This window comes from Magnolia sinica, chromosome 4 (assembly GCF_029962835.1).
Source record: "Magnolia sinica isolate HGM2019 chromosome 4, MsV1, whole genome shotgun sequence".
NCBI lineage: Eukaryota > Viridiplantae > Streptophyta > Magnoliopsida > Magnoliales > Magnoliaceae > Magnolia > Magnolia sinica.
In genome coordinates this window covers 112,248,771-112,267,189 of record NC_080576.1, presented here as the reverse complement: position 1 = coordinate 112,267,189, position 18,419 = coordinate 112,248,771, and the positions used below count along the sequence as shown (strand labels likewise).

At 40.5% G+C, this 18,419-nt stretch overlaps 2 protein-coding genes and 1 non-coding gene across 3 annotated transcripts in view; 2 read left to right on the top strand and 1 right to left on the bottom strand.

Moving 5' to 3' along the window:
• Positions 1-4,951, top strand: part of LOC131243851 (uncharacterized) — a 43,985-nt gene extending 39,034 nt beyond the window's left edge. The window contains exons 6-8 of the mRNA XM_058243465.1: positions 443-660; positions 2,111-2,637; positions 3,875-4,951. Of these exons, the coding sequence (XP_058099448.1) occupies positions 443-660; positions 2,111-2,637; positions 3,875-4,712 (1,583 nt within the window). The 3' untranslated portion in view covers positions 4,713-4,951. The remainder of the gene's footprint in view (positions 1-442; positions 661-2,110; positions 2,638-3,874) is intronic.
• A 1,584-nt stretch (positions 4,952-6,535) lies between these two features.
• LOC131244797 (U2 spliceosomal RNA) lies at positions 6,536-6,734 on the top strand. Its single transcript, XR_009170571.1, has one exon. It is a non-coding gene; the product is annotated as a U2 spliceosomal RNA (small nuclear RNA).
• A 1,053-nt stretch (positions 6,735-7,787) lies between these two features.
• Positions 7,788-18,101, bottom strand: LOC131243850 (cellulose synthase-like protein D4). Its single transcript, XM_058243464.1, has 6 exons — positions 17,247-18,101; positions 14,704-15,123; positions 13,457-14,261; positions 11,451-11,855; positions 11,002-11,372; positions 7,788-8,757 (listed from the first exon to the last, which is right to left on the bottom strand). The coding sequence occupies exons 1-6, from the start codon at positions 17,693-17,695 to the stop codon at positions 7,788-7,790; spliced, it is 3,420 nt and encodes a 1,139-aa protein (XP_058099447.1). The 5' UTR covers positions 17,696-18,101.
• Between the last annotated feature and the right edge of the window lie 318 nt (positions 18,102-18,419).

The window sequence follows — 18,419 nt, the reverse complement described above, 5'->3', positions numbered from 1 at the left end:
TCCATTTGGTGATATAAATTTAGGGTATGAGCCAAATAACGAGTTAGATCCAAAGCTTGAATGGTGATATAAATTTTGGTCTAATGTCCTAAACTGAGTTCTGGATACTCCTCATAAGGATTTTACTTATATTTTTATGAATAATGATATTTTAATTTTCTCTTAATTACTATAGTTTATTTGAATTAAATGGGATAGTTTTATTTTCATTTAATAAAAAATAACTTCTTTATCATGTAAAACATTTCCAAATAGGAGATAGGGGCAAATGCGTTAATTGACGTCTCAGACGTTTGTTAACAAACATGTTGTTTGACTTCAGATTTCGGATTCAGCTTTCAGATTTCATATACAGGCTTCAGATTTCAGTTTCAGGCTTTAGACTTCAGATTTAACAAACGGGGCCTTAGTTTCCGTCCCTATATTCTTTTATTTTGGACAGCACTTGAATTCAGTGAGCGGCTGAGCTACTTTGCAATGGCAACAAACCTCATAACGTACCTCACCAAAATCCTCCATCAAGATCTAAAATCAGCGGTCAAGAATGTAAACTACTGGGCCGGGGTAACGACGCTGATGCCGTTGATCGGAGGGTTCCTAGCTGATGCCTACATGGGGAGATACTCAACGGTTCTTGTTTCATCCATCATTTTTCTTATGGTAATCTCATCTCTTTGTTTTCAAGGTGTGTGGCCCATTTTAACTACATCTATTAATGGGCTGAGATGAAAATATGGCCAATTAGTCGAGACTAGAATTTCAAGGAGCCCATGAAATAAAAGCATTGTGGGGCCCACCTTGTTGTCTACGTGGCCTCCAATTTGTCCATCATTTGCACTAGCTCGTGCTAGGCCCATAACAAAGGGAATGTGGGGCCCACGAAAGTTTGGATCAGTTTGATATTGGGTTTTTTCCTTCATGGGAATCACCTTATGAAGGGTTGGATGGCATTTAGACATCATGGTAGGCCACAGAAAGGTTTCAATTACCCATTTTTCACCGTTCCTTATGATGTGGCCCCACTTGATTTTTTAGATTACATCTTAATATGAGCTTGGTGTCTGTCTGGGCTTGGGCCTATCTAGGCCTGTTTAACACAGCCCATTAATAATCCGGCAGTGGAATGTACTCGTCCGAGTTGGCTCAGACTCGGAAGCACCCAATCCCGTTTGAGACCATGGGATTCAGGTGAGACTCGAGCGATACAGCCGACTACAAGGAGTCGACCAACCCATCTCTCTCTCTCTCTCTCTGCCACACGTACCATGTTTCTGATCCTAGGGTAGTAGTTGTGGGCCTACCATTATGTTCATATGACATCAATTCCGTCCATTAGTTCCGCAAGTTCATTTAAGGATAGAAGCCCAAAAATGAAATAGATCTAAAACTTAAATGAGCCACAACATAGGAAGCAATCAAGATGGAAACTCTCACCACCGAAGTCATCTTGGCCCCACCATGATGTTTATATCCCATCCAAATCCTTCGTAAGGTCATTACCACCAAGAAGAAGGGATAACACAAATCGGACCCCAATAAGGTTTCAATGCTAGGTATTCAGTCCCCCACTTCTTGTAGCATGGGTCACTTGAGCTTTGAATCTCTTTTATTTCTGACCTCACGTCCTAATATGTGCTGGTACAATAGATATATAGAGTGAATATAACACCGTCAAGCTCCATAATTGTCTAAATTAAGATATAGATCCTCCCATCGGGTCAAACTAAACAAGTTGGTCCGAGTCCTCAAGTCTGTTAGCCATGGATCCACTGTCAAGCCAAGGTCTGTTTGAACCCGGGGCCACAATAAATGCTAGGTCCAAGCCTATGACCGATCAAAATACACAGGCCCAAGGCCAGCCCATGATGTTTGTGCAGAGCCCAAGTCCGACTCCAGCCCTAGCTCAGCTCCACACATTCGTGCAAAATCCAGGCTGTTAATTAGGTGTCCACGATCATGCATGATATATGACAAAAATACCCTAGAAACCTTAACAGAGCGACCAATTAATAAACAAGCTTCAATTTCACGGGCCAAAGCAGACAAGGCCCAAAGCCCAGTGGACCAGCAACACTAACAAAATATATCTTTTATTCGATTTGGACGACAGGGATTGATCCTCTTGACAATGGCCGAGCTGATCCCAACCCTACAAGCCTGCAGCGTGGACACGTGTCGTGAATCTATCAAACGACATGAAGTGGTCTTCTTTGTGGCAATGTACATGATCTCCATAGGAAGTGGGGGACTTAAACCGTCGTTGGAGAGCTTTGGGGCGGATCAATTCGACGGTGATCACAAGGTGGAGAGGAGAAAGAAGATGTCCTTCTTCAACTGGTGGACCTTCGTGCTCGCTTCTGGCTTCATGCTCGGGGTTACGGTGATCGTATACATACAAGATTTTCTCAGCTGGGGCTTCGCTAGTATCGTCCTTACATCACTTATGGCCGTTGGTGTCATCATCTTTCTTGTGGGGAGGCCCTTCTATCGATATAGAGTGGCCCATGGAAGCCCGTTGACGCCGTTGATAAGAGTTCTGGTTGCGGCCATTGCCAAGAGAAATCTTCCTCATCCATCCGATCCGACTGAATTGTATGAGGGCCCCACATCCAAAATGGCCCACACAAATAAGCTAAGGTAAGCAATGCTCTACTTGTTGGGAGACCATGGAAGCACACATAGAAGAATCAAGTAGAGTATTCGAATCACACAATCAAACACAACCACATGGACTCCAAATTCAACATTGAAAAACCCTTACGTGAAAACGATGGCACAACATATATCACGATGAAAGCAGAAATTACAATAGATAAAGAGAATACCTGATTCAAACAAGCCTCAAATCTCCCCTTAAAAGCCCTTAAAAACCTTATGAATGAATTAGAAAGCTCTGAAATATACCCCAGTCCTGATTACACTCCTATAGATAACCTTAAAAAGAATCACAATTGAAATCAATCGAAAATAAATCTTGTGGATATGTAAATCTGTGAAACTCTACGCAATTCATTTGATAACACTTCGATAGCATCGACATACCGTCAATGGCATCGAACTAACACCAAAACAAATCATGATTTTTTTAGATTTTCGAATCGCATCGAATAGGCCTTCGATATTATCGAAACTGACTTATATGGCATCGGACAACCTTCGATGGGATTGAGTAGACACTAAAGTGTCCAGCGACCAACACGAGAAAATTTAAATTTTTTTGATGGGATTGAAGTATGCTCAATCGCATAACTGTCGACAGGCATATTGAATTATAAATTTAAGACGTCAATCAACACTACCTACAATGCAATATGTGGGGCCCACTTTGATGTGTCCATGACATCCAATCTGTCCATCATGTGTGCCCTGTCGTGTTCTCCGTGGTAGGAGAAAATTGAGCTGATCCAAAACTCAGCTGGGCCGCGCCACAGGGAAAAGTTGGGTTGGGGATCTCCACCATTAAAAATCTTCCTGATGGTGTGTGCATGCAGCCCACCTTGTTTCATATATGCTATCCAATCCATGCAGAAGATTCACCCCACCAGATAGTGAGAGGGAAGACTTTATTAGATAGGAGGCTCCATTACGTGACCAATCAATGATGGGCCTGCATATCTGCATGGAAGATGATCTGGACCGCCCATCGGACTGGACCTGCAGTAGATGAGCAGTTCTATATATAACGGCTGATCAATCTTACATGTAAAAGCAATGTCCATCAAGACGGATGTGGTCACAATGGTTCGGATTATCTCCCATTGATACAGATTTTGTACACTCCTCCATCAATTGTGGGGCCCACCAGAGTTGTCTCGGATCATCTGATTATGTAGCCAAAGAGACTCTCCTGAATTCCAATACATTTTCATGGCAGATTTCTCGACAAAGCGGCCATCATTGAAGGCCGTGATGGCCCAAAAAACCAACGGTCAGATCAACAGAACCCATGGAGATTATCAACCGTGACCCAAGTCGAGGAGGTGAAGCTCGTTCTCAATATAATACCAATGTGGCTAACCTCACTAACGTTCGGCATCTGCATGTCCCAGACCACCGCCTTCATCAAGCAAGCAAGTACCATGGATCGAAATCTGACCGTCCATTTTAAAATCCCACCAGCGTCCATCCATTCACTGTCCAACATCGCCACGATCATATGTGTATGCATCTACGACAAGATCTTAGTACCCATGTTGCGACGTGTAACAGGCAATGAGAGAGGCATCAGTATCCACCGTCGGATCGGGATTGGTATGTTGTTATCCATTCTAGTGATGATTGCTGCGGCCACCGTTGAAAGAGAGAGATTAACGGTTGTAGAGAGGGAAGGCAGTGCCATGTCGATGACTGTGTTTTGGCTGGCCCCACAGTTCATTATCCTTGGAATAGCAGAAGGGTTCACTTTGGTGGGTCTCCAGGAGTATTTCTATGGAAAAGTTCCTGATAACATGAGGAGCTTGGGGATTGCAATGTTTACTGGTGTGATTGGGGTGGGCCACTTCCTTACTAGCTTCTTGATCATGGCCGTTGATCGTCTGACGGAGAAGGGTGGGAAGAATGGATGGTTTGCTAAGGACTTGAACAAGAGCCACCTGGACTATTTCTATTGGCTGCTAGCTGCCATGAGTGGGGCCAACCTGTGTGCTTACGTGTACATGACAAGCAAGTACACTCACAAAGAAGTTAATGCAAGTGATGTAGATGAAATCTAGGGCTGAAAGTTGAGTTGGGTTGGGTTGGTGCTCAACGGCCTAACCCAACCCAAGATTCATATACTGCAACCCCAACCTAACCCAACCCAACCTTGGGTAAGGAATTCTCAACCCAAGCCCAACCCAAGCGGGCTCAGTCGGGTTGGTCAGGTGGATACATGCTAATGTTTTCATTATTAAATTAGTTTATTATATTTCAATAAACGTTAATTATATTTGTAGTTATTTATTATAAAGAACTTCAATTTTCCTACAAGACAACAACTCCTTTAAAAGCCGTGCTACCCCGCACGGAATTTATTTGGAAGAGAAAAATCCAGCATATCTTGTTAGCTTGAGTCATCAGAAATGGCATAGACCAAGGACCAATAAGACTGGATGGCACTAGAATTCTCCATGCCTTCAACACAAAAGATCAGTACTCAATTATAATTTATAACTTATATATTGATCATGTTGGAGTTGGAGTAGGCAACACGGGAACTCAATCCAAACCTGACCCAAGTTTTATTAGGTTGGTGTTTATATAGCCCAAGTTGGAGACCAAACCAATACATCCTGCCTAGCCAAATATTCCAATGTGGGTTGGTTACGGGTCAGTCGGGTTGAACTCGCCGGACTTTCAGCCCTAAGAAGAACCACCAACCATTGGAGTAAGGAACATGAAGGGCTGATTATTTGTTAAAGTGACACGTGTGACTGAGATCCAGAGCGGTCATCATATTCATGTAAGCATGAAAATACTTTGATCCACAAGTAAGGACGGTCCACTTATCTACTGCGACATATTGATTGGAGAAAAAGTTACATATTGAATTAACAAACAACGGCCTATTATTCCACCTACGCGCATATGTCAACCTAATGAGTGGACCAAACTGATTTTTTTATATTTACTGGGAGTCCACCTGATGAACGGTCCAGATCAAGCATACTCATGCCACAAATGGGCTATTCAAATCCTTCATCCCAGTTAGATGACTACCGCTGCTCGGTTAAAGATCGCTAATGTGGACTGCCACGTCAACGTGGCCTTTCTACGCCTTCCTGTTATGTAGATTACAGATATATGCTATGGTGGAATTTATATACGTATTTGTAATGGGATAATTATATATCTGCCCCAAATGACAAAAATAACCTTATCTTAGGAGTAGGTTTTGTATTTATTTTATTGGGATTTCTTTATTGCTTTTGTAATTTTTCTTTTCTGGTAAGTTTGTTATTTTTTGTTTTCTTATTTTTATTTTCTTCTTTTGAAGAAATTTATGGTCCCGGCAATTATCTTCCTTAATGGATGCAAATTGCCTGCAATCAAGGGTTGTAGGAATTCCCTGCAACTCGCGACGTGGCCTAATGAAAATGTATCAAGTGTGAATGTCAAAGGGTTGGCGATACCATAACGAGGGTAAAATGGTCTTTTTCAGGTAAATTTTTATAATGATTTACGAGGCTGTCTTTGTTTGACATGCACATATGATCCTTTTCTCTTATAAACTACATTAGAACTATCATTAACTCCTCGTTATAGGCAATCTACATCCTGGCTGGTACAAGGGATGTGAATTACCTGTGATTACAAGAGAATACTATATAACTCCTTAAGTGCCCAATGGAGAAGTGCCCCTTACGCCCTGGAAGCAGGGACTGAATAAGGTGTTACCCTTATTGTGTGCGCCCCACCTTGATGAATGTGTTATATATTCATAATATCCATCTATTTTTCCCAACTTATTTTAGGACGTGACTCTAAAAATTAAGTAGATCCAAATCTTAGGTGGACCACACCATTGTAAACAGTGGTCAGGTCTAATTGACCTTATCTACCTTTCTTGGCCTTTTGGCTAAGATCAAATGTAGTATCTGTTCTTATCAGTTTAATATGTGATACATGGCCCATTGGGTCACAAGATATTAAATTATAAATTTCTTGTGGGGTAGGTCCCACCACACTAGCTTGCTAGTGCGGTCCTTGAGCGTCACCCTTCTGTTCCACTATTGCATGGGTCTAGCACACCCCTCTATTTAAAATAAAATTAAAAAAAAAAAGAAGAGAAGGTTGGATGGCAAATAAACATCATGGCCGACCTTAGGAAGTTTTTAACTGTGACATCCCATCACAAGTGTTTCTTGTAGTGTGGTCTACTTGAGATTTAGATTACTTAATTTTTATAACCACGTCCTAAAATAAGCTAGGAAAACAAATGGACGATGTAAATATACAGCAAAACATCAAAGTGGGCCTATGCTTTTATTGTAGGTCCACTACGTAAGGCCTATGGTTAAAATTGAAAATTGTAATTACACGCTTGGGAGCCTTTGCTTTTATTATGGATCCATATCTAGCATGCGCATGCAACGCATCTTCAATGTGTCATATCGAGCGTAATAAGAACCTTTGCTTTTTAGTATATGATCCACATCTAACAAACACATACAACGGATGTTCATCCTATCATGTCAATGTAATAGAAACCTTTGCTTTTCAATGTGGGCTTGTAGTATCCAACAAGCACATGCAACACATCCTCATTGCGCCATGTCAAGGGTACCAAGGGGTAAAATCGACATGTTGCTGGCAATTCTCCACTTCGTAGAAAAGAATTTAAAAAGAAAAAGAAAAAATCAAATAGAAAAAATCAAATAAAAAAACCTACATAATAAAGAAACAAGAAGGTTATTAGTGGGAAGTTAGGGTTAGGGTTATAACTACCCCACTTCTCTATTTGTAAAAATAGAAACAGTACGGTAGATGGAGAGACTGCCACAAAAGATATACTACAAAAGCCCACGCATTAGTGACAAAGAGAACATTATCCTGATTTTTAAGAAATACAAAAAAAGGAAGAAAGGAAATCCCTGAAATTGTGCAGAGGTACATTCATTGCCCTTGCACCAGTATCTGTAAGATCAAGTAATTGTTCTTTAGAAACTCATCTTTAAAAAAATTAAAATTAAAAAATTAAAATTAAAATTAAAAGAGCACAAATCCAATCCCTCTAAACATCAACTGCTTTTTCTCATTCAAAAGATTAGAAACATGTTTCTCTCTCCAATGTTACAAAATCAATTCCATCATGGAAACTGGAAACCTCCTCCTGTCGCAGCTACAACAGCTCCTGTCGGTTTGGGTGGATTGATAGCAATGTAAAGCAATGAGATTGTGATTGCCATTAGACCCGACCACACAAACACAATCGTCGGCGTCTTCCCTCTCTTCCCCATTAAACCCTTAGCAAAAGGGTATAGATGAGCCAATACCCAAAAGCTAAAAAATACTCCTCCCAGTAGCTTACTCCATTGCGGGATCTCACTATATACGGTCCTTGAAAATGCAACCGCTATCGCTAATATGTTAGTCATCATGATCGTAATCGGCAGTATCATTAGGGACGTCCATTTCACCATGTATAGTTCTGCGTAGATATCCTCATTATCATCGCCTGCAGCTTTCGACGTCAACGTGAAGGATATCTCTATCCCTGCTATCACCTTCAGTAGGCCTTGCACCACAGCTGCAATGTGAGCACTTGTCCCTGATATTAGCCAAAACTGCTCATTTCTCCACAATTCCTCTAGCGAGATGCCAGACCACTTCACTTCTAAGACGGCAAGGGCAATGAGTGATACGCTTATGATGAGGAGGTATACAAGGAAGGTTACATTCAAGGTTTGTACTATGAACTGTCCTGAGAAGAGGGAGAGTGCTGGTAGGAAGCAATAGAGAAGGAGGAAAGGTGATGTGAATGGGTAGATGCCAACATTGAGATAGGCCAAACGTTGGAGTATCTTCATCTTGGAGGAGGCTAGGATGGCATTGTTGCGGGAGAAAAATATCTCAACAGAACCGGTTGCCCACCTAAGGACCTGATGGAGCCGGTCAGTTAGGTTAATGGGTGCCGAGCCACGGAAGGCATCACGCTTTGTGATGCAGTAGACGGAGCGCCAGCCACGGTTGTGCATGCGGTATCCTGTCACCACGTCCTCCGTCACCGACCCATAAATCCAGCCGACTCGGTCACCCCATTCGGTTTTGTCCTCGTACCTGTGTAAGGTAATAATATTAGAGGCTGAAATTTGTATATATACTAGGATACCTAATGAAAACAGTTTCCTCCCTTGATTTGCATTTCTCTGGCACACCATAATTTTGGAGCGGGGTGAAAATTTGTCCCTTGGATTTCATGGGTTTCCAAATCACATGAACCATTATGATTAGAAGCCCATGACACTTGTGCAAAGGTGTGCACGTGCTTAGGTGCGTAAGTGAGCATGACTCTATATTAGGATACATTAAGTGTGGTAGTTATCTCATATTTATTCAGCAGACCGTGAAATTTATGAGGCCCAACTTTCACTCTAATCCAAAACTTTGGTAGGTTATGGGGAAAGGAAATGGTTTCCTCCCTTGATTTATCTCTCTCTTTTGCCATGGCCTACCAAAGTTTTGGATAAGGGTAAAAGTGGGTGTTTAGGGTTTCATGGGGTGCTTCATCACATGGAGGTTCAGATTTTGGGCCCATATCACGTGTGATGACTTCTAAAAAAGTTTTCACAAGTTCTTGTGAGAACTGGTGTGGAGGCGAGCATTCATCAATCTATATTTACTAATCAAAGATTATGTTATGTGAAAAGATAATACCTACGATGGTGTTTCTAGAATCAACAATGACTAAGTAATAATTTAAAGAAAGTACACATGAGGTATTTTATTATTACTTGTTTTTAAGTGACGTGGCCTAAAACATCTATGTATGTGTGTTGTGTGTGAGAGATAAAAGTTGTAGTTGGGAAGAATTGTAGTTGTGGGTGTTGTGTGTGAAACGGACTTGTGATTTGTATACATGGAAAAAATAAAGTGTTTTATATATTTTATGTTATCTTTCTTACATACTAATTTATTCTACCATGAGGAGAAGGTAATGGACCTCATGGGGGAATTTCAGTTATTCGGTGGAGTGGTGCTCATATGGGATGCGAATTGGTTGGTGTACCACACACCACCAATATGGCTGGTGTGTTGTTCCATCATGAGGCATGTATTATATCCCAACCGTCTGTCCATTTGGCAAGCTCGTCTTAAGGCTTGAGTCAAAAAATAAGACAGATCAAAATATCAAGTGGACCACACTGCAAAACCTAGTGGGGGATTGAACATATACCATTGCAACCATTTTGAGGGTCACAAAAGTTTTGGATCAATACGATATTTGTTTTTCCTTTTCATCCATGTATTTGTGACCTTATGAACAGATTGGATGGAAAATAAACATTATGGTGGGCCCTACAAACATTTTAATGGTGAGAATCATTGTCCCCACAGCTATTTGTGGCGTGGTCCACTTGAGCTTTGGATTTGGCTCATTTTTGGGCTCATGATCTAAAATGATCTCATCCAAATAGATTAAAGGGTGGATATAATAAGTACATCATTGGATTGCCTACGTAACTTTGATCTCTTTTGAACCGTTGGTACAACTAGGAGCTCGAGGAGTGTCAACGCTCGTCTTGGCACAACACATACCCACACCAGCCAATCCGTTTCTGCTCATATGGGGCTGTCATGATGCATATAATTAAATGGTTATTGATGTGATATTACATTATGCATCTTACTAATGCCAAGCAACGTGGATGGAGATAGTAACAAAAGATTCGATGGCCTATAATATCTGAAAAGATGACCCTTAATATAGTTAAAGGGCAGAACATAATTCATGTAATTCAACACCCGGTCAAGGTTTGAGTATCGAAATTCCACTAGGTGTGAGTGTGTGGAGGTGTGTGTGCGTGTGTTAAAAATAATAATAATAATAATTTTATTTTATTTTTTAAAAGGCTTTGATGGCAATGATGATCATTACTAATGTTATCAATGAATGGTTAAGATCATTGAATATGTGATTTTTAAACCATAGTCAATTCAAATCATCTAACCAAATATTTTCGTGTCATGGCTAATGTGTGAGGGGTCATAGATTTCTATACCATGGCCAACAAAACATAACATGCCGCCGAAGATATAGTCATTTAGCTGAATCCTAAGCTTCTAAATACATGTGTAGTTTAAAAGCACTTTTTGAAATTAGAGTATACTCATACAGTCGTAATTTAAATATACTGGCCAGATTAGTTTTGTATGGCTAAAACTAGGGCTAAAAGCCTTTTTAAGCACGATTAAGAGCCAACCGGTGTATTAGCTTTAGACGCATTACTATCACCTAGAATTGTGGATGTTTTACTAGCATCATTAACAGTTGGAGAAAGAAAGAAAAAAAGAAGTCCCTACCAGCAAGAAATAACCGAAACAGCCTCAGCAACGGTTGCAGCATCAAGCGGCTCGCGTGGGACTGTAAGAACTCCCGGCGGTCGACCATGCAGGATGCCAGGGTGGTCTGCAATTGGACGACCTTGATACTCAGCTATGGGTATTGACTCAGACAAGACAGTTGAGTTGCCAAAACGTTTAGGCAGCAATGCTACATCTAGCTCATTATCAAACTCATCAGCATGCAGTGCCTGTCCTTCACCCTCAGGACGTGGAGCCGTCGTCTCCTTCTTCTTCCCAAACCAACCTGTGTATTCTTTTGCTCGTGGAGGGTCGAACCCATATAAAGCAAACCGTCTAAAAAGGCATCCTGTTCCGACATATACCGGACCCTGAAACGATACAGAGTTAAAACAGCACCCATAGCAAAGCTTAGTTGTGGTGGATATTGCGAGGGTTGAAATATTTACCTGCAGACCATCTAGAGCACGCATGTTGCTGTCGAAGAAAACGGTATTGTGGTTGGCGTAACGGTCAGAGGGATCGACGCCTTCGAAGCGCTGGGGGAATTGGATGTAGCAGATGCGGTCCCCACCTCGATCCATCATAAAACACATGCCTTCTCGTATGGCTTGGCAATTATAGATGTAGTGATCACAGTCGAGATTGAGTATGAATGGTCCATTGGATAAAACGGCTGAGGCTCGCACCAGGCAATTCATTGCTCCTGCTTTCTTGTTGTGGTCATAGCCCGATCGTTTCTCCCGTGAAACGTAGACGAACATTGGGAGGCGGATGTCGACGTCGGTGCAGTCGATTAGCTTCTCACCGTCACACCCTACCAGAGGGTCGCAGCTCGGTGGCTTCAGTAATACCTGTTTCAAGTTGGCCACCTCAGGGGTAATTTAGTCATATGTGTGCTGCTACCATTTCAAATGGCTCAAAATCCATACAGTTTTTTTTTTCTTTTTTCTTTTTTTCTTTCTTGGTGTGGTCCACTTGAGATTTGGATATGTGATGTAGAGCGGGTCGTGGACAGTTTCATGGCCAAGATGGATCAGAAAAGGGCCAGGTGGTGACAAAAGTGATTCGTACCATCAGAACTTAAAACAGAAGTATCTCGCAAAACAGAATGAACTGCCGTACCACATGATTTTTTGGTAGCAAAAACTACTTTAGCCACCCAATGCCACTACGCCGGGTTGCCCACGATGAATTTGCAAAATACCATATCGATAGTCTAATTTCTATTTTAATTTCATTTTTACAATTTATAGTAAAATTTTAATTTAGGTGAAAAGTTTAGTTGAGCCAAAACACTTTCTATTTTTGGCCAAGAACCGTGAGTCTACTGAAAATCACGACTATCTATAAATAATAAGTTTACTATTTATGGTCACGATTTCTAAGAATTATAGTACAAAGAAGACGGTGTTCAAACCCACGTCCTTCCCTGAGTCAATATGCTTCATTTTTTGGATCAATTCCTAAGATTATTTGGTAGAATGGATGGGACGGGATAAAATACATAAATCACTGAGGGCCCCACAGTTTATTCAGTATGCAATCCACTTCCCTACTTGATGTTCTCGTGGTTTCAGGACTTAGACGATTCTGATGGGATTCATCCACGTGGACTCGGACTCGTAAGACCGGTTACAATTGTTTGATTTCGTTTTTTTTTTCCAAACATCATTTGTCCATTGTGGGGTTAGGATCAACGGGCTGGATCTCTTGATGACGGATTGTACATGTACAAACGGGTGCTACATTGCTGTTATTGTAATAGGAGCTTTTGGACTTGGAAGAGATGAGTCACATCATCCATCTGGACTGTCCATTTCCATGTGACCCACTTTTCATGGGTCGGATGTTAGTATCAAGTTATGACCCACTTAATGAGTGGATCGGCCCATATAATGAATGGCTATGATCATTTGAATTCTACAAACTTTGACGAGTGGCCTAAATAATCCCAAGGAAGGATCCTGCCCACAGACATTTGTAGGTTGACTTGTTGACAGTGTAGCATGCCATAGGTTTAACACCGTTGAATATCTAAGCATGGGAGATCCAAGAAAATTCAACGACTGATCTTCAATCACATTCCATGCATGCAAATTCTTAATGTAGGAACAGGTCCTAATTAGATATTAATAAGACCGTTAATTATACTTCCAGGAACGGCTACAGTTTAAACTAGGTGGGGCCCACAATGTTGTCTATGCAAATTCAGTCCGTCCATCAGCTCCTAATTAGATATTAGTTTGTATAAGTGGGGCCAATCGTTCAGTGATTAAAACACCGTTGATAAGATGGGGCCCACGCAGTAAAGATCCTCAGATTGAAATATTCTTTTGCAACTATCAATGGTTATGGATCACCGAGCAATGGGCCCCACTTACATAAACTGAAAACCAAAAGAATGGATGGTGGTGGTGTTGATCATGACCTTTGAGACAGTAAAAAAGTATACCTGGAGAATGCCTGGATGATCACCTTTTTTATGATCAGCAGCTGGGCTGGCCCACGTCCCAGGCCAGTGGGTCCCATCAGCCATCCACGTGGCCTTCTGAATTTTTATGGGTTCCAGCGGATCAGCCCCAGTCTCCCTTTTGTGCTTCAATTTCTTCATCTCTTCCCTCGCATTAAACGCATCAGATCTCCTCCTAATAGCATCAGGTAAGCCGTTAATCCTGACCTTAAACTCATCATACTCCCTCTTTATCATCCGACGGTCCTTAACGAAATCAGACCTACTCTTCCCCTTGGTGGGGTCCCCTTTTACGTTGAAGTAGCTATCAGGATTCCTGGGCTCGATGTTGTGTTTCCTGCAGAATGGGACCCACAAATCAGCGAAGCTGGCTGCCTCTGCCATCGCCTCGAAGGTGAGGAGGGCCCCACCGTCGTCAGATATGTAGCATGCTAGCTTCTCGACGGGATAATCTACGGCTAGGATCGATAGGATGGTGTTGGCTGTTACGAGAGGAGGCTCCTTATCAGGATCAGCAGTCGATACGAACACGTCCATACCCGGGAGATCTGACCTTCCCGTTGGGTTGGATGGGCTCGGCATGTCGAACTTCTCTTTCAGGACGGCTAGATCAGTGCTCCGACTACAAGGACATAGCTTGGGGACTTGGTCTAGTATCCATGAGAAGGCGAACCATACCTCGCACACGATCGACATGGCCCACAACCACATGGCGTCCTCATTTGGGTGTTTGATACGCCATGAGAGGAAAAAGAACAGGAATACGAAGCGGAGGAGGATAAACAACCTGCATTTTAATGAATAAAATTAAAACAGATGTTATTAGAGATTTTACTTTGATGTAACGTAACGAACTCTTTAAAAGAAATGCTCTTTTTTTTTCTTTTCTTTTTTTCTTTTTCTTTCTTTTTAAATATGGCTTGAATGGAATAGAAGTTGAGGCAATACTTTAAGGGCTAAGGATAGCTAATGAAATAAATAAATAAATAAAAATCAAAACATATACTTGAGGTATTCCTTTAATGTAAAGTATTGAACTCTTTAAAAGAAAAGCTCATTTTTCTTCTAAATATAGCTACAATGTTGTGAAATAAAGGTGCAAGTGTTTGTGGATCAGAATGAACTAATGAAAATATATATATATATATATATCAAAACAGACGCTAGAGGTTTTCCTTTAATGTAACGTATTGAACTCTTTAACAGAAAAGCTCATTTTTGTTTAATACCTGTAAGGGCTAAGGATAGCTGCTGGAACAGGAATTTTACGCGTCAGCGGCTTCCATGGCTTCTCCATGGTTTCCATCATGCCTCCATCAAAACCTTCATTTTCTCCATCATAACCCGCTTGTTTAGGATTAAAGGCATTCCCAACTCCGTAAGTTCCCTTTGTCTCAAACAAGAATCTATTGTGATCAAAGTCACTGGTTTGAGTCCTCATTAACATCGACTTGTTTGGTTTCATCAACGACATCCCACGTTCCATCTTTGAGTCTTCGTTAGATGGGGCCGGCAATGGCAATGCACCGATGGAGAAGTTCGGCATGTCGTCGTCATCATACTCCCCTGTTTTGTATGGTTCCTTGCACCCTGGGCATACACCTCCCTCTCTTGTTGCATCCAGGTAGCAGTCTCTACAGATCTTAAACCTGCGTACGAAAATTGCATTTTCTTGGATTGTAGTATCCATCAGAACAAATGATCATGTCCCATGAAATATGGGTCGTTGCCCATTGCCAATCATCACTTTTTCCCTTTACACGCCATCCGTGGATCGCCGCATCTGTATGATTTTTCATATTGTTTCACACCCGCAAAATGGGTAATCTAAATCTCATTAGGAAAAATTTCCTCAGTCCATTTATTCATGAATAACAAGGGTTAGTAATTCCCTTCTATAATGGAAATTGATCAACAATGATCGGAAGTATAGTAGACCCATTTTTTCATGCTTCTTGTGCTTTTGTTGGACCCACAAGGGTTATTAAAGATTCTTATGGTCCAAAAATAAAAGCTCTATATACGCTTGCCAAACATGGGACTTGAAGTAAAATAAAATTCTATGTATCTTTGTCAAATGTGGGACCTAAAGTGAAAATAGCAAAAGCATCATTCTTTTATGCCCCCACATCTTGATAACATATATAGTGTTATTTTTTTTCATTGAGTCACCTGAGGGTTTTAGGAGATCCTTGTAACCTTGGTTATAGACAATTTGTAACCATTTTATGTGGGCTTTCTATTACAAAATTCCTTGGGAATTTGGATTTTACCAAATAATATCTTCCCAAATGGACATTTTGGAGTGCTTTTGGAGGGGAGCAATTACCAAAATGCCCTCATTTACTTTGTAAAAGTGGCCAAGTCAGGAATTGTGAGATCCACATGATATGTTGATGTAAGATGGCTAAAGGATGAGTTAATGAGTGTAGGATCGCAAAAATTCAGGTTGGAGTAGCCCGATTAACCTAAATGCGGACTATACCTTTGATGACCATAATTTTGCAACATTTTTTTTTTCACATGTACTCACATACCTACATGTGTTTATGCATTCACACCACAATGGGTTTGATGACCATAACTTTGCAACTAGTTATCCATTTTGTGCATATAATATATTATTTGAAAGTTACTCTTAGATTAGCAAATTATTGACCTTGTTGGCCCTAAAAATAGTTTCACAAAATTCAATCATTTTGAGGTCAAATTATGGTTTAAAGTTAAAATTTATTTTTTTTAACAAGTTCCATTTCATTTTATTTTTAAACGATTAAGTCGTCTAGTTGTGATACAAGGTTCTTGTTTTAGTCATTTATGAGTTTTGATAAAAATAGATGTTATTTTACTATTTCTACAATTTTAGAAAAGTGTCTTATTTCAAACTAAATTAGGAATTTTCTTTTATTTATATAAGTACAATAAATACATTTTATCTTGCACTTTATTAAATAATATATATTAAATTCCATTTTTCAATTTTAGAGATTTTTTCTTTCTTTCCTCGTAGTTTCAAGAGCTATTGTTTGAGAAGTAAATGATAATCTCTTCTTTTTATCCATGCGCCCAGTACTATGATAATATGTGTGTAACATCATCTAAAAAAAGCGCGCCCATCACGATAATCAACCAAACAAAGATACAACAATCCTATCATAAGGTGAGCTCACCACACACACAACCCAAACCATCCAAATTCAAGTATACCTACTTAATAATTTAATCAGCTAGATTTTTAGTTCATTTGATCATCGTGGTAGGATTCATAAATTGGACAAGTTGGATTCATACACACACATAACACGTGAACCCCACAATTCTTAACTTTTTCACCTTTTTAAAGTTTTTTTTTTATTTTTTTTTAAAGGCCATTTTGGTAATTGCACCCCTTAAAAGAGTAATTGTGTGATTCTTCAAGGCATTGTATCCTAAAATTTTAAGTCCAAATTCCACTTTTGCCCTGGAAAATATATACATATATTTTTAAAAGAAAAAGTGATTGGTCCTTCTTATGGTTTGAGGACTGTGATCTTACAATCAGTTGTAGGTAACTTCTCCTACGACCCATGTTGAAGTACTGATATATTTTCATGGCATAAGTTGAAACAAAAAGTTAGGAAGGCATAAAAGAATGGCTTGTACGATACTTCCGGTTGCAGGTGATCAATGTGCGCATGGGGCATGATCTGACTATTAAACATGGAAAACACTGATGATCATATGCACCCAATGGTCCATGTTAGAAAGGCCCAGTAGGGAATTGAACACATACCTGCATTCACAAGGGTCCACGTCCTCGCCTCGCTCGTCCTTCATGACCTTGCCATCACAGGCCGGCATTGCGCAGGACGAGCCCTTGGCTCCGGCCATCTGGGGGTGGGACACCTCAGATTCAATCACCTTGTCCATGAGGTGGGCCCGCGTCACACTATTGAATCCCCCTGTGAATAGAGAATTGGACACATATTGCTCCTCGGCCTTCACCGCCACCGACGCATCCATCGGCTGATTGTCAGGTGTCTGAGGAATGTGCACTGTGTAGTTTGTGTAGTCGCCTGACATCTCGCCTGAATTGTCCAGGTCGTCCCTTGAGAGGCTGATGTAGCGGCCGCTGGAAGTCCGCCTCGCGAATTTTACCGTTTGAGCGGGCCCATTTCGGCTGCTTGGGCCTCCGCTGCTGCCTGGGCTCCGAATCGCCTTCTTTGATGTATTTTGAGACATCTTTTATTCTTGTTGCTAAAAATTCTCCAAAACTCAATAACAGATGTTACTACTGACTCTTCTAATGGTTCCACGGTTTATATCATTGAAAGATTTTGATGGGTCCCAAAATCTTATGTAGTCTAATGTGTGATCCTGAAATTAGTAAAAAATAATCAAAATTCAGATTCTATGCTGCATTTCAGGGGAAAAAAAGGGAATGAAAACCATCATAAAAAATAAAAATCTCTTTGAATTAACAAATTTATATCACGTAATGAATTACTTGAGTCCACATTTGGCTCATTTTTTTTTAAAAAAAAAATTGTGTAATATCTACTCTTAGCAGAATTTCCAAAATTCAAGAAATGTGGTTCCATTGGCTTGTATTGGTATCCACACACATCTCATTTCACGATTTTCTCGAAAATTCTACTAAAAGTATAAATCACAAAAATCAGCATTAGCTAAATAGAGCATGAAAGTTAGTGTATTGAAGAGATGATCACATATAACATTGTATGTTAACAATGCTTCACTTTTGTATGACATTGGATCTGTGCAAAAGGAACAGCCAATGATAAGACACATTATGAGTCTGGCCCACTTATTTTAGTGGATGATTTGAATTTTTGCTCTGGTTGATCTTCATGGTACAAGCAATCCTTAATTTTCTCATTTCTTACATGTAAAGTAGCAGGGGTGTGAATAAAATAGAAGATAGCACCATATTCTTATTAAAAAT

Excerpts from the sequence above, each read along its gene's own strand:
- LOC131243850 (XM_058243464.1), bottom strand. The coding sequence starts at position 17,695 with ATGTCTCAAAATACATCAAAGAAGGCGATTCGGAGCCCAGGCAGCAGC. Across the intron at positions 15,124-17,246 it reads GTGGACCCTTGTGAATGCAG|GTTTAAGATCTGTAGAGACT; the intron begins GTATGTGTTCAA and ends TTTCGTACGCAG. Across the intron at positions 11,373-11,450 it reads GTGCTCTAGATGGTCTGCAG|GGTCCGGTATATGTCGGAAC; the intron begins GTAAATATTTCA and ends GTATCGTTTCAG.